General features: G+C 37.5%; 1 protein-coding gene across 1 annotated transcript; it reads left to right on the top strand.

Annotated features, from left to right (window-relative positions):
- The first annotated feature begins 5 nt into the window (after nt 1–5).
- On the top strand, nt 6–27,539 carry LOC140245166 (1-phosphatidylinositol 3-phosphate 5-kinase-like). The gene is made up of 12 exons (XM_072324765.1): nt 6–129; nt 3,355–3,573; nt 3,888–4,066; nt 6,321–6,510; nt 8,915–9,119; nt 11,920–12,043; nt 13,101–13,258; nt 16,764–16,875; nt 18,818–18,956; nt 22,165–22,326; nt 25,769–25,843; nt 27,517–27,539. Exons 1-12 carry the CDS (start codon nt 6–8, stop codon nt 27,537–27,539), a joined length of 1,710 nt encoding a protein of 569 aa, XP_072180866.1.
- The last annotated feature ends 314 nt before the right edge of the window (nt 27,540–27,853 follow it).

The raw sequence follows: 27,853 nt of genomic DNA, 5'->3' as shown, positions 1-27,853 counted from the left end.
CGACTATGGCTGCTTCCTCCAGTGGACACAAGGTGGAGAGCAGCTTGACCTGGTTTCATCAACCAGCTAATGAAGACAAGGGCCAGTCATCGCGATTCTCCTTTCCATCTTGGTTTCGTAGAAGCAAAGGTAATAACAGCCTGTGTGTTGTTTTTTTTTATGTGGATTTTGTTTCAATGAATTTTACATCATGTATGCAGCAAATGAGGGTAGGATATAAATGCAATTTCAAGATAACATGCTTAAAACTCTGTTGAAGAAATCTCAACCCATTCCTTCCACAATTCCCTGGGAACCCTCAATGCCCCCAAACAAGATTCTTTTTGCTCTACACAGGACATGTATTCCCTTTCACGGTCAACTGCATGCATCATAGAACAATGCAAACTATTGATTGGACATGAGATATGGATAGAGCATGCGCTGGGCTCCAAAATTCTTTTGTTATATACCATAAGGGCACCAGGGGCCCGTTGCATAAAAGTTACTATTATGGTAACTTTGCCATCCAATGGTAACTACCATGGCAACAATACTCAACAGCCAATCAAATTCAAGAATTCCATGGAAGTTACCACTGGATGGCAAAGTTACCATGATAGTAACTTTTATGCAACGGGCCCCAGAATAGGGTCAGTGAAAGTCAAAATCTAGTGAGCTCAGCCTCGATTGTGACATATGTCTTCGTATGAGGTTTGCAGCAAAACAAACACACTACTAAAGTTGAAAAGGTGAATTATGCAAAGATACCTGTATGCAATTCTGAGACAAAAAAAGAAAAGAAAAAAGAACAAAGAAGATGTGGTTAGCAGAAACTCAAATCTTTTGACAAAGTAATCTTTCTACCCATTTTATGATACACGCAAACATGAATTTAGGCCATGAATGCAGACACTCTTGTGTAAAACTACGTATTTTATATCCAGTTCCCGTCTATGAGTTGATGCTATGGGGACCCGGTACACCAGGTTCCTGGAATGAACAGGGTAGTGGTGAACCCTTGTTAAGAATAAAAAGGGCCTGTCCTAGTGTGCTTTTCTCAGCACATACAAATGATGGCACAAATTGATGTTACTGGCCTAAAATGATACGTCAGGAGCTCACCTGATGCCATGCTAAGATTATCTAGAAGTGGTATGTACAAATCCTTCATATTGTTTGTCAAGTTTCACAGAGTTGGTTTTACTTCACTTTTATCATTCAAAATGACTGTCTCACAGGAATAAATACATTACAAGTATCGTGTGACCTGTAAATGTAAAAATATTATTAAATAAATGAATTCATTGTCAAAATTTCTTCCTTGGGTGAAGGTGTTGTTAACTCAAATGAAAATGTTTTGTTTTGTTTTGTTTTTTTCGTTTTAGTAGCAGATGCCCAATCTTTTTATGGCTGCTTACAGGGTTATTTGGTTGACAGGGCCATTCTCTGAATCTGTCTCTTAACTTATGTTCTTAGATGTTAACAGAATTAAGTGCCTATTTAAATGCCAAATGTACATGTCTCTTCTGTGCATATATGCATGATATATAGTGGACTCAGTGTTCGTCCCAGAAACCCTAAATTCTCAATGCTCAGCATTGAGAATTTAGGATTTCTGGGACGAACACTGAACTAGGGCTTTCTATTGCTCAGTCGGTAGAGCACCGGGCTGTCATCCGGAGGTCTCGGGTTCGAATCCCGATGGAATCCCATTTTCTTTGCTCCATTTTCCACTAATACAATTTAAATAGACGAAAGTACCCATTGTTTGGCACATAATACAGTATTCATCGCATAATCGGGCATCTGATAATCGGGAACCTCGCTTAAATGACATACGCTTCCCAGAAACATTTCCAATGCACGTTATTTTCACTGGATAATCGGGCGGGGAGCTCTGATAAACGGGACAATTTTTCTTCAAGCGATCTTTGATTTTGTTGATATTTTACACAAAAAATCTACCAAAATACCACAACAATATTTCAGAGATTCCCTGTCAGTTGTCGTTTACATCAAACTTACAAAGCAAGCTTCAGACTGGTGTGTTTTGACCTCCGTCCATCCAGTACGCGTACATTTCAGCTCGCTGCCCGCCTTCGCGTTTCTGTACATGTGTATGGCGAGCTAGATCGCTACATATTGACAACACATGTACAGTGCAGTGATCGCGGCAAGTAAACAATCAAGCCGTGATGACTGAATGATTGAAGGACTTTTCATTGACGTTCCCACATCAGTTCGGGGTAATCATTTCCCATGGTTGTGGATATGTATTTATACGGAACGCCCTACGTGTTCAAGAATTCTACGAATGTTTAAGAAAGTGCCAGCTTTTAATCCACATAATTATTTTGTGTTCGGAGAGAGGTGATTCTTAATAGAAGAAGAACCCGGTTGCGATTACTCTACATCATTGCGAGAATGCAGGGTGAGCTAGAGGGTCGCGCCGAGGGGTAGCGTGGTTGTGTATTCATGTACATGTACAGTACGTCAGTATGCGGGTGTGTGTGTGTGTGTGTGTGTGTGTGCACTACATGTACATGTCGTATGCCGTTAGTGTATGGTGAGTGCTCATCGCAAAATCGGGCACCCCGCTTAAAGGGGCCGTGTTTGCTACTCCCAACCTGTCCCGATTATGCGATGAATACTGTAGCTGCAAATTTTGCAATGCTCGAGCATTGAGAATTTAGGGTTTCTGGGACGAACACTGAACTAGGGCTTTCTATGGCTCAGTCGGTAGAGCACCGGGCTAGCATCCGGAGGTCTCGGGTTCACATCCCGATGGAATCCCATTTTCTTTGCTCCATTTTCCACTAATACAATTTAAATAGACGAAAGTACCCATTGTTTGGCACATAATAGCTGCAAATTTTGCAATGCTCGAGCATTGAGAATTTAGGGTTTCTGGGACGAACACTGAACTAGGGCTTTCTATGGCTCAGTCGGTAGAGCACCGGGCTAGCATCCGGAGGTCTCGGGTTCGAATTCCGATGGAATCCCACTTTCTTTGCTCCATTTTCCACTAATACAATTTAAATAGACAAAAGTACCCATTGTTTGGCACATAATAGCTGCAAATTTTGTTAAGTCTCTAATTTTCTTGCACCCATAGTTTATAGTTAACTCTTCCTGTTGACTGCATGCATGTGGAAAAAAAAAATGAGTCCTAGAGAGCCAATGTAAAGTATTTTTTTTTTTGCACCATATGTGTGTGTGTGTGTTTGATGACATGCTTTCACACAATTGCTTTACCTGTTTTCTGTTTGGTCTTTGAACCAGGATCCTTCTTTACCTGAAGCAGACACATAACTGTCAGTTGAGCCATATGTTCTTGATTCCACATTCTTGTTTGTTTGAATTGCTTTATAGATACCTTAACTGCAGGTAGAACCAGCAATGCCCTGGGCTCATCAGTACATGGTAGTGGAGTCCAAAAACGGCCTGCCGACCTTACTATAAGAAAGTCTGACTTGGAACACAAACAGGAGGAAGAGGACTTGACAACCACAAAAGGGGATGACAGTGTGCGGAGGAGGGAAAGGACTCCCTCTGGAGGCAGAGTTAGAGAAGGGAGTCTGGATAGTAGAGGTGATATTTTCATGTGAATGGCTTCATTTAAATCATGGTGTTATCAGTCATATTGCTGTTACAGTATTATCCTTGTGTCAGTGATGTTTGTGATGGATGCATTATAGGTGTAGTATCATTGGCAGCTACAAGAGGCAAAATAGAATAAAATATTTACAGTTTACTTTTATCTTTAACAATGCAATTGGGGTTTAAAAAGGTAATGCATTTAAATCATCAAAAGCAATGTAAAGGTACGCTTTGGGACTCGTGAAATTAACCATTGCCTCTCTTGTCACTCTTTTTTTTTCTCTCTGTGATGATGAATGCTGCAGCTGCTGCTCCAAGAAGTAGCTCTCCCTCCATCAGTGGTGGTCAGCGGAAAGAAGTGGACTCAGCTGCAGCCAGGCGGCGATTGTCGGAGTACACAGTGCCAGGCCCCACCGTTAACTACACCCGCAGTCTGACCACAGTACTGCGACATCTCAGCAGCCTCATTGAGCGACGAGGACAGGTGTTCATGCTTTCACAGTATCACACATATAGATTCTCACACACATACATTTATGGACTATCTTACATTATCTTGATGGAGTTGCAGACATCAGAGCTAAGAAAACTGCAAATTAGTGTGATTTCACTGAAAGATAAGACAACTCATTTGTTAGGAAATTGATCATTTGACAAGTCAGCTACTTCTTGTCTGAATTTTGAAGTTTTAGAATGTTTTGAAATGAGAACTTTTTACTGCTGTAAAAGTGGTTTCTTCCGCGTACAGATACTTTCGCGGTTCCCATCGGCGCCAACTTTTTCGCGTGTGTTTAAATTCGCGGTTGGCAAAAACTGTTTTATTTTGCACATGAAAACCCAAACTATAATGCAATTATCTTTTATTTATTAAATTGAATTTAAAATCAAATGCAGGCTTACCTGAAATCCTGTCTCTCGAGTACTTTATAACATGCTTGTACCTACATTGCACGGTATCGCTGTGTGTGTGTTGACCATCAATACACTCAATGCGCAGAATCTTCGTGTATGCATGTGCGCAATAGCGTTGTTACAAGCGGCGAGTTCAAAACATTTCCTTGCGTGGTTAATTTCGCGCGACTTTTCAAAACATTTTCGCGTGATGTTAGATTCGCGGTTCAACCTCAAAGCGTGAAAAGCACGAAAATAAAACCACCGCGAAAGAAACCACTTTTACAGTATTAGGAATCATGAGCAGTTGTAGTGTAGTGGATAAGATCAGGTCCATGATTAGAGTCTGGCATTTGTGCTTGTGCTCCCAGGCAAAGCATCATTAGTGCCAAGTCTTTTAGAGGGGACCTAAAACCATTGCTATAGTTGATCCCATGGAAGTATTCTCATGAGAATTTATTGTTTCCTTAGTGACCTTGTCAGATAAATACACACACAAAACAAAAAGTTAGATACCTTTATGAGTTTTTTCCCCCCTTTTTTTAAATTGCAATATATCCTTCATATCATGTATGTCCAGTCTGTACGTTTTACGACATGCCTAAAACTTCAAAGCTGACTTTATTTAAACTGTTTTTTGGCTCATGGTAACCTTTACAGTAGATGTTTTGGAAGTATTGAAGTACATATTATATTTCACTTGAAACTTTATTGTCTGAATAATCTAGAGATACCAGAAAGAGAAAATCTTGGTATGATGACTTTATTAGGGTTTTCTGGTGATGGGTTACATTTGTTTATGACAGTGTATGAAAACACAGCAAATGTGAGGAAATTGTTTATGATATGGAATATGATGTATTATGAGCAAGTTTGCGTGACTGAGAGAATGATTGGGATAGTGTCCTTGGGCTAGTATATATTATATATACATGTGTGTGTGTGTGTGTGTGTGTGTGTGTGTGTGTGTGTGTGTGTTTAAGGGAGTACCATACATATGTATGACCTATTTGTTTACTTTTCTTAGGTACCAATTTGATGAAAATGTGTGCTAAGAATTATACCACCATTTTGTTGGACATAGAATATTGCTTCTAGGAATAAATTGGTTGTGATAATTTTGTGACCATTTGTCAAGAACTGTATAGGTTTTTGAATTGTTCCGACTGTGTTGTGCTGTACACAATGTGTGAAAACTATGTGGCTTGTGTGCTATACATTGGACCTGCCAGACAAAAATTTGGATTGACCTCAAGAATGAATACCAGCTAAATATGCATATCCTGTTGTTAAACTTGTTTTTCCAACAGGCAAATAACAAGTCCATGCTGAAAACTACTGCTATACAGCAATTGTGTGTCAATAATTGTTATTATGAATCTTGATATAGTTTCACAGTCAGAAGTCTATTGTAATATTTTAACTTGCTTGAATTGACATTAGAGGGCAGGTCAAAGCCACAATTTTAACTTTCAAAGTCATTGTCAGTGATTTCAATATGTACATAGTGTGCTGACTGACATGCCTGTCAAGATGGCATGTTGTCTTTGTTGATCACAACTGGATTTAACAAAATTCAGCCTTGCTTTTGTGAAATCTGTCTACACAGTGTAATCCATGATGAATCAGGCTCAGGTGTTAGTGCATGAAATTCATTTATATGAACATTTTTTTGTCAGACCTGGATTCCAAGGCAACCATTTAACATACCCTATGTTGTATGTTTCCAGAATGAAGATGATATTTAATCATATGAGCAATCAAATAACTGAAAAATTACTTAAAATACTGATTTCAGAACCCTAATCCAATTTTATTTTTGTGTTGTGCATCATATGAATGGGCAGGACCCAGCCATTTACACAGATTATGACATCAGGCAGTACTGGATGCCCGACAGCCAGTGTAAGGAATGCTATGATTGTGGTGAAAAGTTCACCACATTCAGACGGCGTCACCACTGCAGGGTGTGTGGCCAGATCTTTTGTAGCCGCTGCTGCAATCAGGAAGTGTCAGGGACATTCATAGGGTTCACAGGTGAGGTACAACTGTATATGAGAGGTTAAAGGGCAAGTCCACCTTCATAGACATGTGGATTGAGTGAATGCAGCATAGTAGGATACATCAGTGAGAGTTTGAGGAAAATGGGACAATCCATTCAAAAGTTTAATATGCATTTTTGAAGTTTCTGCTCTGTCACTGCTGGATGAGAAGACAACTACACTTTGTGATGTCATGTGTAGAATGATATAAAGAAAAACCTCGGGAAAATTCAACATATTTTCATTTTTTTTCCTCATAATAAAAGAACACTTGCCTTTTTCAGAAGGCAGGGTGAGTAATATTACCCTTGATATACGTCAAGTGACAAGTCAAGGAAATGTGCACTTTAAAAACAAAATACAATTTTGTAATATTCTCTTTATATTTTCCTTATATTGTTCTATGCATGTGACATCATACACTGTTGTAGTCTTCTCATCCAGCAGTGACTGTGCAGGTACTTTAAAAATTCATAACTTTTGAATGGATTGTCCCATTTCCCTCAAACTTTTACTGATGTGTTCTACTAATATTGCTGCATTCATGTAATCCACATGTATTATGAAGGTGGACTTGTCCTTTAAGGGTGTTAGAGGATATTTTATGTATTTTCCATAGGGTACCTGGGAGGTGTGGTCATCAGGATATTGGGGATGACTTTTTTTATTCAAATTAATCTCACTTTAAACAAAATGGGAGCTGGACCATATACTGCAAGCCGAAATGTGTGCATCACATTCGTATCGGGATCAGAGTCATTATTTTCACATGGATGTCTTTAATTTTGTGAATAGCACCTGACTCGCAAAATTTGTGAAAATAAAAACCCCACGAAATATTCGGCGTATACAGTATTTGAGGAGACTCATGACATTCAGATAGAGTTCCCAAGTTCAACTCTTCCTGTGTGTGTACCTTGGATGACAAAATGTTTTAACCTGGATGTCCCTCTTGTTCTAGCTGTAAAAATATTACTGTCATTGTTTTTTATTGTGATTGTTATTATTATTATCATCATTATTATTATTATTATTATTATTATTATTATTATCATCATTATTGTTATTATTACCATCATTATTATTATTATTATCATTATTACCATCATTATTATTGTTATTATTATTATTATTATTATTATTATTATTATTATTATTATTATTATTATTATTATTATTATTAGTATTATTATTATTATTATTATTATTATTATTATTGTTATTGTTATTATTATCTCTATCTTCACAAGATATCTCTTGGAGATTAATATCACGTCAAGTTCCATCCTGGAACCTTAGACTTCCAGTACTTTTCTCAGGATTTGTGCTGTCCCCAGCAATGCTGCTTTTTGGAGCGTTTGCACTCGATCGGGCACACCAACGTCGTCCAAGTGCTGTTGCAGCTGCTTTGGCATTGTTCCGAGTGCTCCAACGACAATAGGGATCACCTTCATTCTCATATTCCACAGGTGGCGAAGCTCTCTGGCAAGGTCTTGGTACTTCTCTATCTTTTCCTTCTCCTTCTCGGCTACTCTGCTGTCTCCCGGTACCGCGACATCGACGATTGTGCACATCTGTCGAGCCCTTTCTACGACGATGATATCCGGACGCCTGTGCTGGATGACATTGTCAGGTTGAACATCGAAATCCCACAGGATTTTAACTTGACCATTTTCAGAAACTTTCTGACTTTCTGACTTTCGTGCATATACTATTTGCTCTCACATGGTATTTCATGTTTTCTGCAAAGCTCCCAGAGAACGACTTGTGCCAGTTTGTCATGTCATCTTTTGTACTCCTTTTCCGCCAGTTTACTATAGCCACATACGATATGTTGCACTGTCTCGTCTCTTTCTCGGCATATCCTGCATGCGGCATCCGCATCTCTCTTTTGTATCTTGGCTTTCAGAGCATTTGTTGACAGTGCTTGCTCTTGGGCAGCGATGATCAGTCCTTCTGTCTCCTTCAGTTCTCCTTTCTTCAGCCATAACCATGTGTCATTACTGCTGATGTTCTCCGTCTCTCTGCAAAACTGCCCGTGCAGCTGCTTTTCTCTCCACTTTGCGGATCTTTCTTTCAATCACAATAATAATAATAATAATAATAATAATGATAATAATAATAATAATAATAATAATAATAATAATAATAATGATAATAATAATAATAATAATAATAATAATAATAATAATAATAATAATGATAATAATAATTATTATTATTATTATTATTATTATCATTATTATTATTATTACTATATAATATAATAAATTTATTTTATAATAAATTATTTTATTTTTTTTTCTGTGTCCTTTCTCTTGATTACTTTGTCTTTGATAACTACCTCGGTAAGATCAAATGCTCAGAATATCTTTTATCATTTCTCATTTCTTATGCAGGTAACTTACGAGTGTGCACATATTGCTGTAAAGTAGTACTGAGCTATGCACAGTCAGCCTACTCCTCAGGTGACCTGAGAGCACTGCAGGAGGACCTGAACAGTGTTACCGAGGCAACCACCCCAACAGGATTGCCTGCTGAGGGGGCCCAGACTCCACGGAAGAAAATTCTTGGTTTCATGGCGGATGATTTGAGTCGTACTAGGTAGGGCTGCATTGACTAGAAGTGAGAGTCTTAAATTGTGAAGCCTGTGCGGCATAATTAGTTTTATGGGTATGTGTGATTTGTTAGAACATGCATTTCCAGAATTATCTTTCATTTCAGAACAATTGTAACACAGTTTCTGTGGAAAGGCATTTTCTCTACCAATGTGGCTGCCTCCGCATCAACTAGATAACGGAGGAGTTTCAGTTCGCACACACGGCTTGATCGTCGTTATTCACAAATCACTCGGTGCACAAGCAACTAAAGTCCAACAAACATATGTTTTATTCAGTTGCAAAAATATCCACGAGGCGAATATGAGGTGCATTTGAGACGAATTAGAGACGAATTTGAGGCGAATTTGAGATAACGATCTGTAAAGATAACATAAAGAAATACAGAAAATAAGTCATCTTGTACATGTATAACGAGATATTTACATTCACAAATCACAACCTGTGAACTAACCGACACTATGCACACTACATACACTATCGATATATAATTGACACTGCTACTACTACTAACTTCCCATTCAAACGATACTTAAAATCATGTTAAAACAATGAATACCATAAACCCAGACAAACAACCACAACTTATACACGTCAGCAAAACTAACCTTAACAATCCACTGGATATATCTAATCTTGTAAAAGGAGAATAATATTCTCACATTAAGAGAAGCAACCGTCCCATTAAATTGTTTCTCCACTGACACAAGTAAGAACTAAATTTGTGATGACGAAAACCACTAACAATAAAATATATTCCTGTCTGTTTTATGACCTTAAACAGCAAATATATAACCTCATATCACTAACAAAAATGTGAAATGATTTATCAATAAGACATTTTGTGTGGGAATGCCAGTTGGTCCTAATAAGACCTTAACTCCGCATTTAGGTTTATAACTGTAATGTGAATATATACGATAGTGCTGTTAAAACATAACAAAGCTACACTAAAACATTTACAATCAATGTCTAATTACATTCTCTAACTCTTTAACTGAAAAACTATGTACTTCAAATCATTCGTTATAACTTAACTGAATAATCAAAGGTCTTTAATGACAGTATAGAAGTACATGTATCAACTATGCATACGATGTAATAATTCAAGTACATGTATGTTTAGCTTTCTAAACATAAAGTTTCAAATTATAAGTTAACTGTATCATTTCGTGTTACAATCCCTACTAAAAAGTTATATAAAAATACACATGTTTTACTATAATCTAAAAGTATTAAATAACATATCAAATGTTATTCTTGCCGAATTGGGCCTCTGCGATCCACGAAAGCCACTGCTAACACACACGAAACATGTCCTGACTTCATTGTTAACACAACAACTAATGCCCAGCTACATGTGTAACTTGGCTTTCTTGGTATATAGCTATATACTGTTACATATACATTGTATGTTTACACTTCATGGCAACACTCTTGGCCATGCACACAAAAGAGGGAGCAAGGGAACAAAGAAGTATGAAGGAGGGGGTCTATTCATGGTCGTGGTCAGTGATTCCTAACAAGGGTCAAGTCACAGATATTTAATAGGTAGATTGATCAAGCCCATTCACAACCCACGCGTAGCTTTATAGCCAGTTGCGCGCACATTACATGCCGCCATTTTGATTAGTCTTTTGTTACGTCACGGCTTGCGATGAACAGGGGGAGGTAAAAAAGAAGAAAAAAAAAGTCAGTGCAACTTTGCAAACCCTGTTCTGCGCACGCTAGCCGTGACGTAACAAAAGACTAACCAAAATGGCGGAGATCGCGTGCGCTGGCTATGCTTTCAGACCCCACTTGATCATTCTACCTATATAGTTCTGTGGGTCAAGTCCAAAACGCTGGGTTTGCAAACTATGCTAGACTACTTTTACAGGAGTTTAATTGAATTTACTAGTCTATTTCCCAGGAGTTTCGTTAAATGCATCAAGCAATAAGGTTGAATTTGCAGTGACAACCAATTTGCTTGGAATCATAAAAATTAATTGTGCACACACAGAATAAAATGATGCAGAATTCAGGCTTTGTAAAGAGTGATATCAAATTGTTCCTATGTTTACTCATTCATGCAAAGTTGGGTATGGCTACTTATTACCTACAAAGTGTATTTGAGTAATATAGTCTTTAGTTTGTGAGAAGTTTTCTTTTTTTCACAAATGTAAAAAAAAAAGAGAGAATATTTATTACTCTGCATCATCTCACATTTTTGCTGTTATTGTAATGCACCACTGAAAAGATGATAAAGAAAGTATGTGCTTACCTGAGATAGAAGTTATTTTTACAAAATAAGTAAACGGAGAGACAGGAAGATTTTAGATCACATGTTTCTTGAAGCCTCTGTGTTTTGTTTGATACTGTCCAGCAGTCATTATCAGTTCATTTTTTTTTTTCATTTTAATTTCCAAGTACAATGTAGGACAGTATATGAGAAATCCTTAAGTGTTGAATTGATTATTTACTACAGGGAGACATGTAAATAACTGAGAATTGTCCTTTGATTTGTTAACATATCCAAGGAATGTATTGCATATGAGAACTCAAACACATTTTTATATTTTTTTAACTCATTTTCTTTTACATCTTTGATGCATGCCAGTTGTATCAACATAAATATGTTGTATACTTCAGATCTTCAGGCTAATTTCAACTTTGGGGTGTTTTTGCCCTGATATTTGTAAGTACACGTGGAGATCAGTGTATGTCTTCCATTCTTACATTATCCCTCTCTTATTACGTAAAATTTCACAGTTTCTATGTGTAACTGTTTCTTTCATGACTGACAGTCGCACAATGAGTGTGGGGAGCATTGATTTACTGAATTCATCATCACACCTGTTTGAGACTGCTCCGAGTGTTGCACCATCCACAGAGACCCATCTATCCAGTGTACTAGAGAAAAAGCTTCTGGTATGTTGCCTTGAAAGGTTTGCTTGAGCAGTAAAGAAAGTTTGGCACTTTCTGGTTAATTTGTTATTTTTATTCATTCAACATAGCCAAAATTAAAAGAAGTATGTGAATGCATAAGTGCAAGCATCCACATGACTGACAGCTTGAAGTCACTTCCAAATGACTAGACAACGATGATACAGTACTTTGCCAAGGGGCATAACAGCTGCTACCTGCATACTTGAACCAGAACTTTTACTATCAGAGTTTGCTGTCTTATCCAATGATCCACAATGCCCAGAAAGTTTTTGTCTGGTAGGCTCATTACCTTCCAACTTTCCATTAGGACTTACTTATTGCCACTAGTTATCAGTACTGAATAAATAGTTATGACCCATTTGGATGTTAATTTGATATAATGTGGTATTCCACATGTATTGTTTCTGAACAATAGATCGAACTACATGGTAAATTACCATTTGTTGTGTTGTGGCAAAGACATCTGTGTTCAAGATTGTGGACTGCGGCAAAGCTACAATGTTTTCAAATGAATGACCAATAAAGAATAAAAAGGAAGTTGTAAAACAAAATGCTCATTAATAAGGCATAATGAAAGTGCCTCTTTGGTTATTGCTGATGCAAATTGCAGGGTTGTAGGAAGTATAAAAAGTGAAATTCGCTATTTGCTTAATTTTGGTCTTGAAGCTCTATTTGTATAGAAACCATACTTGGCAAAGTGTTTAGGCATTTACTTTGTTTTGAATATGAAAATAAGCAAATTTTTGCAGATTTTTTTTTTCTTTTGCTTGTTTTTTTTTTTTTTTTTTTTTTTTAAAGCTTCAGGCTAGCAGTACACATTTGTTGCTCTTTTGTGTACATGTATTACCTTTTCAGGCCAGAAATGTCTTCATAGCATCATTATGTGAAATGAGACTATATTGCAAGTGTGCATTTGTGTTCACATTGAAAATGCCTTTACATTATTGCATATTCATTGTTCATTAAGGTACAAGGTCCACTGAGCCTATTTATGTTCAGAGGAAATGTTGCTATTACCTGTATTGATTTTTGTATCCAGGACTCTGCTCAGCTGAGAGATTTATGGTTGTTGATACGACACCCAAACAATGGCATTATGTTCCAAAACCACCGTTATCGTCTCCGCACCTACCCTGACTGCATCATTGGTAGTGAACTTGTGGATTGGCTCTTGCAAAAGGACAAAGCCGCCCAAAGGTATTTTGTTGTTTTGAATGAGGGACACTATGAAGTTTGCACTGTCATTATAAGTTTTAGGCCTATGCCTAAACCAGATTGGGCAGATGCAGCAAAATTAGCTTAATGTGCTAAGCTGGTACAAGAAATACATCACAGTGAAGTCTCTTCACTTATTTCAGTAATCATGAATATCAATGAAGGCTTCCACATGATATGCATGCTCATAAGAGCTGTTCTTGGCATGGGTTTAAGGACGTTCCTCAGTTAAAGTGAAGTCCATGTCATTTTCTACAAACTTTCCATGCAGTAACTTTGACCCATCCGAAGCCCAAATATGTAAATAAAACCATAGGTTCATGTGTTTGTTTTTCTTCTACGGGACTTTGAAGAATATGAGTAATCTGCCGTCCTGTACCAAAATGATAGCGTTACAGGATCAAGACCATGATTGGCAACAAAATCTGCAATGACAAACTTAAATCCTCATAATTCTTTCAAAATCCATGTTATTTTCTCCAAATTTGCAAGAATTGCAGAAAAAGGTACCCAAAATGAGGAAAAGGTTTCAAAATTAGGGTTTGCACTCTCATTCTTGAGCAAGCAGCGGTCCTCACGCGGCAGAAAACACCGAAATCTCTCAAATCCTTCTCATTGATGTTTTCTGTTAGGGATGAGCTAAAGGACAAGGTTCATAAAACTTATGCTGTACAAAAACCCATGTCATTTTCACAAAACTTGACCAAATCTTAGAAGAAGGCTTACTAATTCCAGAAAAAACAATAAAAAGTGGGGGTTCATGTGCTAGTTTTTGTGGTAGCAGTGCCTCCATGCGATATATATCATCGTAAGTCCCCAAAATCTGGTCAGGAACCTATGCAGGGATGCCCTGACAGGGTGGGTTCATAAAAATTATGTTGTACATTCAAAACCCAATCTTGTCATTTTCACGAAACTTGACCAAATTGTAGAAAAAGGCTAATTCCAGAAGAACGATAAAAAGTGGGGGTTCATGTGCTCGTTTTTGTGCTAGCAGCGCCCCCATGTGACATATATCATCGTAAGTTCCAAAATTGTGGTCAGGAACCTATGCAGGGATGCCCTGACAAGGTGGGTTCATAAAACTTATGCTGTACATTCAAAACCCATGTCATTTTCATGAAACTTGACCAAATTGTAGAAGAAGGATTACTAATTCCAGAAAAACAATAAAAAGTGGGGGTTCATGTGCTAGTTTTTGTGCTGGCAGCACCCCCATATGATAGAAATCATCCTCGGACCCCAAAATCTGGTCAGGAACCTATCGTGGGTGCCCTGATTAGATGGAGTTCATGAATGTCATGCTGAACATTCAAAACCCATGTCATTTTTACGAAACTTTATCAAATTGTAGCAGAAGGGTTACTTAATGCAGAACAATTGTAAAAATGGGGGGTTCATGTGCTCGTTTTAGTGCTAGCAGAGCCTCCTTGCGACAGAAATCATAGTAAGACCCCCAAATCTGGCCAGGAACCAATGCATGGATATACCCTGCTAGAATGCATGAATCTCGTGCGGCTCAATCAAAACCCCATTTTCTTTTCTTTCTTTCAAAAAAACAAACAAAAAGCATGTCATAATTGCAGTGATATGGTGAACAAAATATCCAGAAAGGAAGGTCCATGTGCGTTTTTTGTTATTATTTCCCTTACACAGCCATATTATGATATTATGTGGACGCAAGCAGAAAACTCGACATTGACATGCTTGTTTGTTTGTTTGTTTTACCCACTTGCTGTAACCATGTGCGGAAAGTGATAATGGAGGAAGAAGAATAAATATATTAAAGGAAATGGGAGTTTTGGCATTAGTCTGACGGTCCTCCTTGAAAGGAAAAACAAATCTTAATATAATGATGTTGATTGTAGATTGCATGTGTTGGTTGTTGCAGTGGTTGGTAAAGTGCGTGTTGTAAACTATGGAGATGTACCTTCACTACCCCCCCCCCCCCCTCCCGAAAAAAAAAAATATTCTTTGATTCTCCTTTTGTTACACCAGATTTGGTAATTAAAGATTAATATGTGAATGGTGAAAGTGATAAATACTTGTTTGATAATACTTTCGTGACCTTGTATTTTGTAACCAGAAATTAAAAAAGAGAACACAATATTTTGTATTAGTAATGACAAGTTTAAATCTAATTTAGATTTTAACAGAGATACTCAGATTGTTTTAGTTGTTAGACCTAAAGATAAAATTTGTGTCATAATTATGTTTGTTTTGTTGTTGTTGTTGTTGTTGTTGTTGTTTTTAACACCTAGTCTAGTAGACTAGTAGTCCCCGACTATAGGGCCTATAGGCCCTAGGTACCTTAGCACTCGACTTGACCATGTTGATGAACAGATAATGAACTGCATGTCACAAGACAGATCTATGAATTGAAAATGGAAACAGCTCAGTTCCACTTCCAAACTTCCCGATTCCGTCGATCAGTGTTGTGTTACCATGACCATAAATATGCGGCTCGGACCGCTGAACTTTGCATAGTACGTACAGATATTATCGCGTACAGTCAGCACGCGAGCCGAGCTAGGCCGCCCAATGCGTCCGCGGTGGGGAGCTGTCGGGTATCCGTATGTACCACACTCTAGCTCGATCTACTAGCAGCTGCTCAGCTCAGCTAGCTCAGCTTATCACTCGCAGCTAGGATGCGCACAAATTCAACTGAGGAACGACCTTAAATGATCGGTGAAAATTGATCACATTAATGTTGCACAAACAAAAGTTGTGGGAAAAGAATCTTCTTAAGACTATCATCATTTCATAAAGTATAGTAGTGCTTTGCATTTGCACAGGAGGTTATTCATAGATTTTAAAATGTTTTACAGTTTTTAGCAAGAATAATGTTTTGTCAACCGACTCATTTCATGTTTCAACAAAAACAAAGTAATGATTGAAAATGATATTTAAAGATAAAAAGAGTGATTAGTGTATAAATTTTGTTGCATATAAGAGATGGATTATGTGATTGGAAGAGGTCTTTCCCAAATAGAGTTCATGACATTTCAGACTTTCTAACCTTTCTGAGGCTCATGAATATTCAAAGACTTTTTTTTTTTTTTTTATCATACAGTGCACTCCCGTTATAAACGAACACGGTTATAACGAAATTCCAGTTACAACGAAGTAAAGATTCAGGCTGCAACATTGTCCTCTCTATGTGTTTTTATTGTTTATTTGTTCGGTTATAACGAAATTTTGATATAACGAAAGAAAACTGCCAGTCCCGAGGATTTGGTTATAATGGGAGTCCTCTGTATTTGAATTATATATATATTTAGTAGTACTTCTCACATGATACATGCATCAAATGTTTATCAAAGTGAGAAATTATCAGCTTTTATAATATATTTACATACAAATGATCTGAATGCTAACCGTACATGGCAGATTTGATTTGATTTGATATTATTTGTAATGGCCTAAGCTTTTGTAACCTTTCAGAAAAATCAAATCTTTAATCATGTACTTGCCTCTTTCATCTCAGAGTCCAAGCTGTGGCAATTGGTCAGGCCCTCCTGGATGCTAAGTGGCTGAAATGTGCTGCATCATCTGACCAAGTATTCCATGATGGATACGCCCTCTACAGTCAAGGGGAGGTAATGAATTTTTTTTTTTTTCAGCTGCATGTATTGAGCTACATTTTCTTTTGCTGTAATACCTGTACAGCAATGCCCATTGTATCATGCTAAAACTAAAGGATTTCTGTGGAAAACTGCAGGTGATAGTGAATTAAGGGATGCATTTTATATTTCATAGTCGTAAATGATTATTAAAAAAAAAAGAAGATGAACAAGCACTGGGGGTCACAAGTTTACCCAACATTCCTTGAAAAATGGAGGTAGTGAATTTCAGTTATGAGGTATGTGATGATCCTGAGATAAACCATTATTGAGGATTTGTAAATGCTGGAATACATGTCTTATGATAAATGCAAGTGCTATATAAACATATGTACTCAGAGTCATATATGTGACTGCACAAGCAGACAAGCAATGCTATAAAGTACATCATTATTCTAAACAGTGTCGGCATCATCTTCAAAGTAGGAAAAGTTATCTAATCATGAAATAATTGACACACACTTTTTGATTACTATTATAGCTTCTTTGTTTTTAACTGAACAGTATTGGTAAGGTATTCCAAACCAACAGGTGTTTATAAGCCATTTTCAGTTTCCTGTGTATGGGCAAATAAATGAACCAAGGGATCCTCTTCATGTTTCAGATAAAAGACTCATCAAATGGTTGTTCTGTTGAATACTGAATATTAATAAATCAATTTTAGAATCTTTTTATTTACACTGATATTTGTCATGTACTGTTTTTTTTTGTCCCCGCCGAACGAGTTCGAGCAGGGGACTATGAAACGGGCTCTGTACGTATGTGTGTCCGTGTGTCTGTCCGTCCATCCGTCCGTCCGACCGTGCGTCTGTCTGTCTGTGTGTGCGTCCGTGTGTGATCAAAATGTTCAATTTGCTACTTCTCTGTCATTTATTAGCTAATTTTGATTCTGTTTGCTTTATATGATAGCACTACATGGGAGCTTTGAAACTTCTACACAGAATTTCAGTTGTGACCTTTGACCTTGACCTTTGACCTATATTGTACATTTTGCTTCAAAATCGTACTCCTTCGCCATTTCTAACCCGATTTCGATTCCGTTTGCTTTAAGTGATGGCACTAGGTGAGGGCTTCAAAACTTCTACACAGAATTTTGACCTTTGACCTTGATTTTTGACCTGTATTGTACATTGGCTACAAAATGCTACTCCTTTGCCATTTCTAACCCGATTTCGATTCCGTTTGCTTTATGTGATGGCACTAGGTGAGGGCTTCAAAACTTGTACACAGAATTTTGACCTTTGACTTCTTTGACCTTTGACCTTGATTTTTGACCTATATTGTACATTGGCTACAAAATTCTACTCCTTCGCCATTTCTAACCTGATTTCACTTCCGTTTGCTTTATGTGATGGCACTAGGTGAGGGCTTCAAAACTTCTACACAGAATTTTGACCTTTGACTTCTTTGACCTTTGACCTTGAGTTTTTACCTATATTGTACATTTTGCTACTAAATGCTACTTCCGGTGGAGACATATATTACGCACCGCGTAATTTCTACTTTTCCTCGTATTTCAATATGTCTATTGCTATGTAGTTGCTAGTTACCTCCTTTGTAGTGTAGCCAACAAAACCAACATTTTACAAGAGTTATCTGTGGACTTTATTGTCACTGCTGTGTCATATTTTGCATTGCTGTATCATATGCATTTAGTGCAACTGCCTCACCTTACTACAGTGACATAATGAATGTATCCTTTACATACACCCATGGTCATGACATGATGTATTCTATTGCTGCTTATCAAGGCTTTTGAGTTGAGTCAGACATGCTTATCAGCTTTTCTACCACATGTTCAACCTGTATGTGCACCTGATGTGTGTTCGGTGATACTCGTAGCATAAGTAAAGGTCTTTCTGTTTTGTATCAATATTTCATCATTGCATCTGTCTTTTTATTTTACCTAATGAAACAGTTGGCAGAAATTAATCAGGACTTGCAACCACCTCTTGATGAGATGAGTGAGCCACCCCCATATGGGGAGTTCATGGAACCATCCTGGTTCAAAGACATACATCAGGAGGATGATCTGGCATCTGATGATGATATTCTAGGTAAGTACAGGTCATCTGATTCTAGAGGACAGACATTTGATGACAATCTTAAATGGTGTGCTCCTTAATATAAAATCATCCCTAACCCTGTTAGGTAGTGTGAGATAACATTGAAAGCAGTGACACATCAATATTTGTAAAGATCTGTGTGTGTGTGTGTTCGTGTGTGGCTGTGGATGTTGGTGTGTCTGCCATGTTGTACTATTAAGAGAAGTACCAGGCAAGCTCAATGTATGTTGAGAAAATCAGTTATCCTGATTTCTTTAAAAATTATATGTGAGTGTCAGAGGTTATAAAGTGGCTTCCAAAATTAAATATCCATTTATGAGGACAAGAAATGACAATCTTGGGAAGCTACAGTGACAATGTACACATGAATCAAACCAAGAAGGTGTTATGTAGATGAAGAAAGAACTTCAGCTTTCCTTTGAAGTCATGCTCCGCACCATGTAAAAGCTTTGTTCATAACTACAGGTGTAGCATTTTTAAAAGATGTGATATCTTTAATAGATTAGATAGTGTATATTGTATGCTGCCTAATGACTGAAGTGAGAGTAGTTGTTGATAAAGTGATTTGGCTGTATCCCGGGAGAACATGAGAGCGATTGGCCCTTTGTAATGTTGTGTTTTTTTGTGTGTGCAGCATCCATTGTGTGTTGTGCATAAGCTTTTTGAATTTTTATCTACTTCTTGAAACCCCTGGATGGATTTTCACCAAGCTTGGCAGGTAGCATCCTTAGGGGGATAGGATCTCAATTGTTCAAATGGGCACCATGCCCCACCTGGGGGCCCCCAAACCCTCCAAATGAAGGAATTGTGAAAAATCTTCTGTAGAACCAGAAGTAATAGAGCTATGTTAATGCTATGAGTAAGTAAATTGATGACTGTAGTGTGAAGTTTGTTCATGGCAGATCTGGAGGTGCCCCCCCCCCCCTTGGGGTTGGGGGGGGGGGGGTCCAAAGTGGGGCCCAAAGTGTACATTTTCATCTTCTTGAAATTCATATTCAGTTTTTTAAATGTTTTTATATGTCATTTTGCATTTATGCTTCCCCATGAAACATGATAAGGTAGAATCACCAATTGTAAATGAACATATGTTTTTTTGTTTTTGCATTTTGAAACATGAAACAGCACTTACATCAAAATGAGCATATAAGCAACGGCATTTTTGCACTTATCACATTTCAAAATGTTGAATTTGGCCCAAAAAAGGAAAGCATAAACACTCTCTTGGAAATTGTTGGGTCAAGATGCCAAAGGTCAGGTTACATGCTTAAGTTCTACTGTTTAGTGCTGAAATAAGTGTAGACTTCTTCTCCATACCTTGGAGATTACTCAACGCATACATGTAGATTGAATACAAATAATCAGATATTGCTGCACAATGATTTTGAAGGGAAAGATTTTGGCCATTGAGTTAAAGGTCAAGTGAAAATTTTAGAATGTCAATTTTTCCCCATATTTTGAAAGTAACTCAAAGTATTGTAATGAAAATGAATATTACCAGTTAGTTATTATATGAAGAATTGAGGGCCATGAGGTCAAAGGGCAAGAGTCGAAGGTCCAGTGAAAATGCTCAAATTCCCAAATACTTGCCTTTTTAAACATTAGCCATCCATCCAAATGAAACGATGTTCAAGGAAAGTAAATACTCGACATATTTGGGACAAACATGTTGTCTCACATTGTCAAGACGTACTCTAGACTTATGTGGAGAACCTGTGCTGTATGGTGGAGGCATACCAGTGACTATATTTGTTGTTGTTGATGTTGTTGCTAGAAAATGATTGAAATATAATTAGCTAATTGAGTTGTTTTCATGGGAGTTTACCCCTGCAGATACAGTTAAACTCGCATAAGTCGATCTTCTCGGGACTGAGCAAAACACATCGACTTAGGCGAGTTTCGACTTGTGCGTAAGTCGAAAAAAATCGACTTAACAACAGTCACACCACACGTACATTATGTATAATGTACATGTATGTTGTCTACTCTGGAGCCGAGAGCTGGAGAGGTGTACTGCAGCACGGGTCGCCCGGCAGGGCCGCGGCTAACTTTGCATGGACAGTGCATTAGCATTGGCACAGGTCGGATTACTTTACACCCTCGTTAAACCTTGGGGAAGTGAATATGAACGATATTTGAGCAGTGATTGATTCCAGTTTACCATATCATGGCTTGAAATGCGTGTAGAGGTGCAATTCTGATTTACCTGTGCCCGTAACTTTCCCCCTACTTTCTGCTTTGAAAACTCAGCAGCTTCATCCATCCACTGCACAGCGCAGACTGCAAACATACACAGACTATACACAGCCCAGTCGCGCTGTACGTACCGTACGTACGTAGCGCTATCGTGACAGGGCTGTACCAGCGGACCTCCACACGAAGAGAGTTCAACAATCGCATGCGATCGCTTTGAATTTTGATACTTTAGATCATTTTTTTGTCACCTGTCTGGTCGGGCTAGTTCTTATGTAAACAAAAACTGGCGTCTCGTGATTTTGACAGTGATTTATTGCACAATAAAACCTTATTCGACTTAGGCACAGTGAATTTAATGGTTTTTCCTTGAAAGTGTTCTTGGAATTTCATCGACTTAGGCGAGTATTCGACTTAGAAAATTTGACTTGTGAGTGAATTATTACACGTAAGTCAATGGGGAAAAATCGGGACTTTTTAAAATCATCGACTTGCGCGATTATTCGACATATGCGATGTCGACTTAGGCGAGTTTAACTGTATACTGAAAAGAGCTTCTACATGTACGTACATGCTCTTTATACATAGGGGTTACAGTTCTGACAGGCTGTTAGCATTTTTTTTTTTTAGATATTGGGAGACACCAGAATGAAGTTCATATTTCTCTTGTTATTATGAGCCTTATGTGTTTGCCTCCAAACTGAAGTTTAATGCCTGTTGAAAATTATGTTAAATTTGGACTTAGACTTCTTAGGCTGTTGAACATGGTCAATTCAGTGTATACGGAAATAACATTTAAGATTGATATCTTACAAATTTCAGTGAGTTAGAATCTGTTGTTTTATTGATAAAAGGTGAATTATGAACTTGAATGCATGGCTGGTCTGTAAAAAGCATTCATTTGTATCTTAAACATTGAACATGTAGCTGAACTGACTCTGTTCAATTTATTTCCTGCTGCCTTCCATGGCATCTTGAATGCTGACTGCATATCTTGTGATGATCATAGATCGCAAGACAACCTGTATGGAAGTGCCCACCATTGTTGATGGGCCCCTTGCCATCTCAGGTGCAGATTGCCGCCCCTCTGAGGACTGCCACTGTGATGTAGACTCTCGCCAGAAATACAACTCTTCTCCAATCCCTTCCTTCAAATTGGAAATTCACACAGGTATTACATTGAGAACTTCTGTCAGAGATTTCTCTCCAACTTTTTCTGTTAGCCTGTCTTGTGGTTCTTATGGGGAATTCTCCCACGAGGTGTTGTTGTATTTTTGTTGTTTCATTTTTGGTGTTTTCTGTCGTCTCTGTCTGCCTGCATAGTAGAGCTGTGTTTTCTTTTCTTTACCTCAAAGAGCATGTTTTGGCCACTTGGTCAGAATGTTTCAGTCAAACCTACCTTAGTAATATCTGTGCTCGAATTGTGTTTCCTGGTGTGGCTAACATTTCCCTTCCTCCCTAACTGGATGCCTGCCCAATTGCTTGCGGAGATGTTCTTTGTTCATCTGAGGGCATACTATCCATCTTATGTTTGAATGTTGATCAAACTAGTCATAGTAGTTGCAAGCAGTATGCATAGAGCACACATCAAACACAGTCTCCCCATGATTTAGAAGAAATCTCAAAGTTTGTGACAGATCATATCAATTGACACATAAAGGAAGTAAATATTGCCTTTCAAACCAGTAACTGGACATGAAAAGGGACCTTTTCTGAACATCAAATCTCCCACCAGGCCATCACATTTTCAAGCTGGTTTATTCATAATAGAACAACCTAAATCACAAATGATTATCAAGCCAGCAAACAAATGCATGCAGCCCTCACTTCCATAGAAAGCAGACATAATTTTGGCTCTTTGAGTTATACACATTTATTTTTTCTTTTGGTCATGCTGTTAGTGGGCTGTGTGTGCTTGAATGAAATTCATCTTTTTTTTTTTTTCCATTTGCCAAAATACAACTTTGATCTACTGTCTTATGCACTGAATGCTATTTCACATGGTTGATGTTGTGTCATTCTTGTTACTAACCCTTTTACCATGCTTCTAATTTCTGTTATGTATAACTAACAATAACATCTTGCAAAATTGCTTGCAATCACACCAAAGTGACATTGAGGATGGTATGCATAAAATACAGGTACATGTAATAACTTCATTACTGTTTGGTCAGCACCATAATCATGCTACTGCATCAGCTCAAAGTATTTAAAAAAGAAAAAAAAAAGCTATCCTAGCTCATTATGTATGTACCTTGAATATGAATAACATCATATATCTAATAATTTCATTGTATGTATGTGAGATATCTTTGATACTTCAGATTGCAGCAAAAAAAAAAATAAAATAAATAAGATAGAAACACACAGTCATTGTATCAGTGGTGTTACTAATAATAACAATATGGCACTGCATGCATTTTGAATGGCAATGTATAGTAAATAAATTTCTTTTTTAAGTCTCATGATATCATAAGCTCCAGAGGCCCCCTGTTAGGGGACAACAAGACAGCAAATAAACATGTTGGCATCTCCTCCTTAGTATAAGCCAAGCAGTTGTAAAGTAAAGAGTAGGAGATGTCTACATTGACGGATTAATTGCTGTTATGAGATAGCTCTATTGATATTTAAATTCTTGCTATCGCCAATGAAGTAAAAAACTCCTGCGCACGCTGAAGAGCTCTGTCACAGGTGCACTGTGGGATTCCTCGGTCCCTTGTTCGCTTCTGGTTGTCTCACACGAGTCACAGTTCCCATACGATTCAATGAAGTTCTTTGTCTGCTTTTCCGCTTTTAACCCTTTTTTTTCTTGGCTATAATTCAGCTTAAAAGAGTTGAAAGTGTCTAAGCTGTACTGATTTGCGGTCACTAGAGTCATGGTTCACTACTGCAAGGCTTCAATGTGCTGATCACATGATGGAAAGCGAAGAAATCTTCAACGAAAAATACTAAAGACATAGCGTGGTGTAAGTGCATGTGCAGCCAAAACCGGGGCAAGTTTGTCCCATGAGCTATCCCATAATGCATCTAACATGCTGCTCTGCGCACGGCACCTACGTATTGGCGATACCCTCAATTACATCAGTACAAATTTCATGGCATGCTAGTTGCACAGATGTTGGTAAATGATTTGAATTACCATTACATGTGATCAGTTCAGTTACTTTTGTTTGATGACCACCTAACAAGTTGTCAATATGGACATGATCCCTGTTATGTGTATGTATGTGTGCCTAATGATAGTGGGAATAGTGATTTTTACCTGGAAAACACTAATGCCATTTTCTGTGGTATATGTATATTCCCTGTTCCTTCCTACTTGAGAGTTCTGCATTCCCAGTTGAAATGTCCCGCTCTGCTTAAACTTCCATTGCTTCTTGGTTCACCCAATTTTCTGCACATGTGTGCATGTGATACTGAGTGGGCTTACTACTATGAATTCTTGTGGCCGCTTTGCAAATATGAGCTACATTCAGCAAGTAGTAATTTAACACTTACAAAGCTTGAAACTAACTGCAATTTTGCCATACTGGGTCGTATCTGTCTACTTGTGTGTAGGTACATACAAAAAAAAAAAAAAAAAAATTTGTTTAGTGTGGTATATATTTATTTTTGTGATGTTGAGCTTGCATGTTGTTTTACAATTGTCTTATTTCTCTTGACATGACTGTGCATGTATGTGTGTTTGTTTGATATTATCATATGTATGCTATTCAGTTCACATTGTTACACTGTATTCTTCCTTGGTAGTCATGGAGTGCATTTAATGATGTGGTACATATAATGTGTGAATAACCTCTCACAGTGGTGTTTGATAATGCAGCAACATTATGCGTGTATACAGATGTGGTCTTACTGCTTATTAACTACTAAAACAGATTATTATAATCTCAGTGAAATTACTCAGTGAAACTAATACAGATTATTATAATCTCAGTGAAATTTCTAGATATTTCTGCTGCATTGGTTACCATAAAAAAATTGTGGAGATGCACAGTTTCAGGTTTTCAAAAGTTCCTTGAATTTTATATTTAGAAGACTCAGATGCGTCTTATCTACTTGTGTTTATTTATTTTTGTGCCACATCTTGCTTTAGAAAGTCCATTTCCTCAGAATGCTGAGTTGCAAATACCACTTTATGCTTTAACAGTAATAACTTGCGCTTTGTAGTGTCTTATTTGTTCAAGAAAGTTGAACATACAAGAAAGGAGATTGTGAATTTTAGCCAATTGTGATTGATCATATTGCATCTGAGGTTGATTTTATATTCATATCTCAAATTGTCATTCATAATTTCACTTGTAGGCATCGTCAAGTTATTTATAGACAATAACTTGTGGCGTAATGCACTGAAAAAAAAAACCACAGAATTTTATCTGTAATGAAACATTTCCAAAACTTGGGCTATACTTCTTAAATTGCACAAATTTTTAACTGGTGGTTTGGTGATTTTTAGACAGTTGTATGACTTTGTTGAGATTTTATTGGAACTTTTGTGTAGGTAGATGAGGACAAAGGAACAAAAAGAGTGGAGAGCGACACAAATTATACTTAAACCTTTAATAGAGAGAAGGTACCTGTCTTGACATTGATATTTTGTCCCATCTCTGTAGCTCCCAGTGAAGCAAGTCATTTGGAAGCCATCAACCAGGATGCATCTAGTGCCAGTATCCCAATAGCCCTGAATGGTGAGTGGCAAAGATTTTTTCCATCCCTATTCTCATAAAAAATATTGCATCAAAACATTTTCGTCTAACCGTTTTGTCGATCATATTGTGCAAAGTGTAAAGAGTCATCAGTGAAATTTATCCTTGGCCTACACACACGGACAAAAAAAAACAAAAAAAAAAACCATTAATTGAGCCACAAACTACATGATAAGAGGTTCATCAAGTCTGCTGAAATTGCAGATACTTATCAAGATCACGGTTCCTCCTGTATGTAATAGTATATTTGTATGACTGTTGTGTTCCCTTCAGTTATGTGCATAGTCACATTCAAGGTTTATGAAGTTATGAGAAGCTGTTTTGACTCAATAGATAAGATCATGGACTATCATTGTGTTGGTCCCTGGTTTGAGTCCCATGGCTACAGAGGTTGTGCACCCAGGCAAGACACACTTATCCTGATTGCCTTGTCTTCCAGAAGAGACTTGGAGGTCGCATGGTTGCTTGTTGAAAGCATTTCGTGCTTCCTTGATGGTCATAACAAATATACTCAATACAAGTGGCCTAGACCAAATTTGCTACGTGTATCTATTCCAAACAAGATTGATATCTCTTGATTCACAATTTCCTGCCATTTTATTGCCTCTGTTAGTTTTGGGGAAAGTAAAGTTGTTATAATTCATTTATGTGGTCAAAAATATTTGCATGTGACATGTGACCTATGAAGATTTATTTGTTTAGTTCCCCATTAAATGCAGTAATCATCAGCCATTATTGTCAACTTGTGACAAACAATTCATCATATTCCAATTCATAATACCAATATTCCAATCGGGTTGCAAGAAAGCATTCACAAATGCAACATCTAAAAACAAAAGCAGCCAGAAGAAACCGTTGCATGAGTAAGTTGCATTTGCTCGCATATGTTTATGCAAGTGGTTGTGAATTCATATGCGAGTGTTGCTTGAGTGATTGGGAGTGGCTTGACATCAATCTCAATTATTGCATGACCAATCGCATGGCCGTGTGAGTGGACATGAGACCATGCAATCGCTTTTGCAATTGAATGAGACTGGTACGAGTGGTTGTGCAAGTGTTCCATCGCCTCTGGTCTTGTCTGGATTTTTAGTATGTTCAAAGTTCAGATGTGACCTGTCACGACACCTTCCAGTTCGTATGATCACCTGCAACAAATGGGAGTACTCACAAGACACCAAGCTATCAGTTGTGCAATGCCCAAAAAACAAAAAAAACAAAACAAAAACAAAAACAAAAACAAAAACAAAACAAAACAAAACAAAGCAAAAAACAAAACAAAACAAAAACAAACAATAAAAACAAAAACAGTTGCTTGCTGTCCCAAACTGGCTGCAGACCAATTGTAAAAGACACTTTATACAAAGATTTGCCTGCAGTGAGCATCTACAGTATGTCCCAAAAAAAATTACAACGGGGCCCTCCGCAATGATATCTTTAAAAATAGTAGATCAATCCTGAAGTAGCACTTACACAGGTTGATCATATTTGGTGTTATCAGTTCGAAAATCTGATTGTAATTTTTGGGGCGACTTACTGCAGATGTCCCCCAAAAAATTACAATCAGATTTTCGCACTGATAACGCCCAATATGATTTTTTTTTTTTTTAATACTACGTCAGGGTCTTAAAATATAACATCTTGGCTCTATTTTGCAGAAATCCCCATTCGAATTGGTTGAGCGGTCACAGAGAAATGTGGATTGTTGTAAAGCATATCATGAATCGGAGTTTAGCATTTCGATGATCTTGTGTGTGAATAATAGACAGAACTTGGACAGAAGAGATTCCCGACATCCTCTACAAAATTCCTAATTTCTCTTTGACCACTGAAGCAAATCGAATGGGGTTTTCTGTAAGTTGTGGGCAATGAGTTATAGTTTCATACCCTGAATTTGTATTCAGATTGAATCACTATTTTTAAAGATATCATTGCGGAATGTCCCATTGTAATTTTTTTTTTTTTGACATACTGTATAGTGGGTAAACCACGACC

Source organism: Diadema setosum, chromosome 22, assembly GCF_964275005.1.
Source record: "Diadema setosum chromosome 22, eeDiaSeto1, whole genome shotgun sequence".
In the NCBI taxonomy this organism is placed as follows: domain Eukaryota; kingdom Metazoa; phylum Echinodermata; class Echinoidea; order Diadematoida; family Diadematidae; genus Diadema; species Diadema setosum.
Note: the sequence above shows the minus strand (reverse complement) of the source record. Positions and strands in the feature narration are given on the sequence as shown.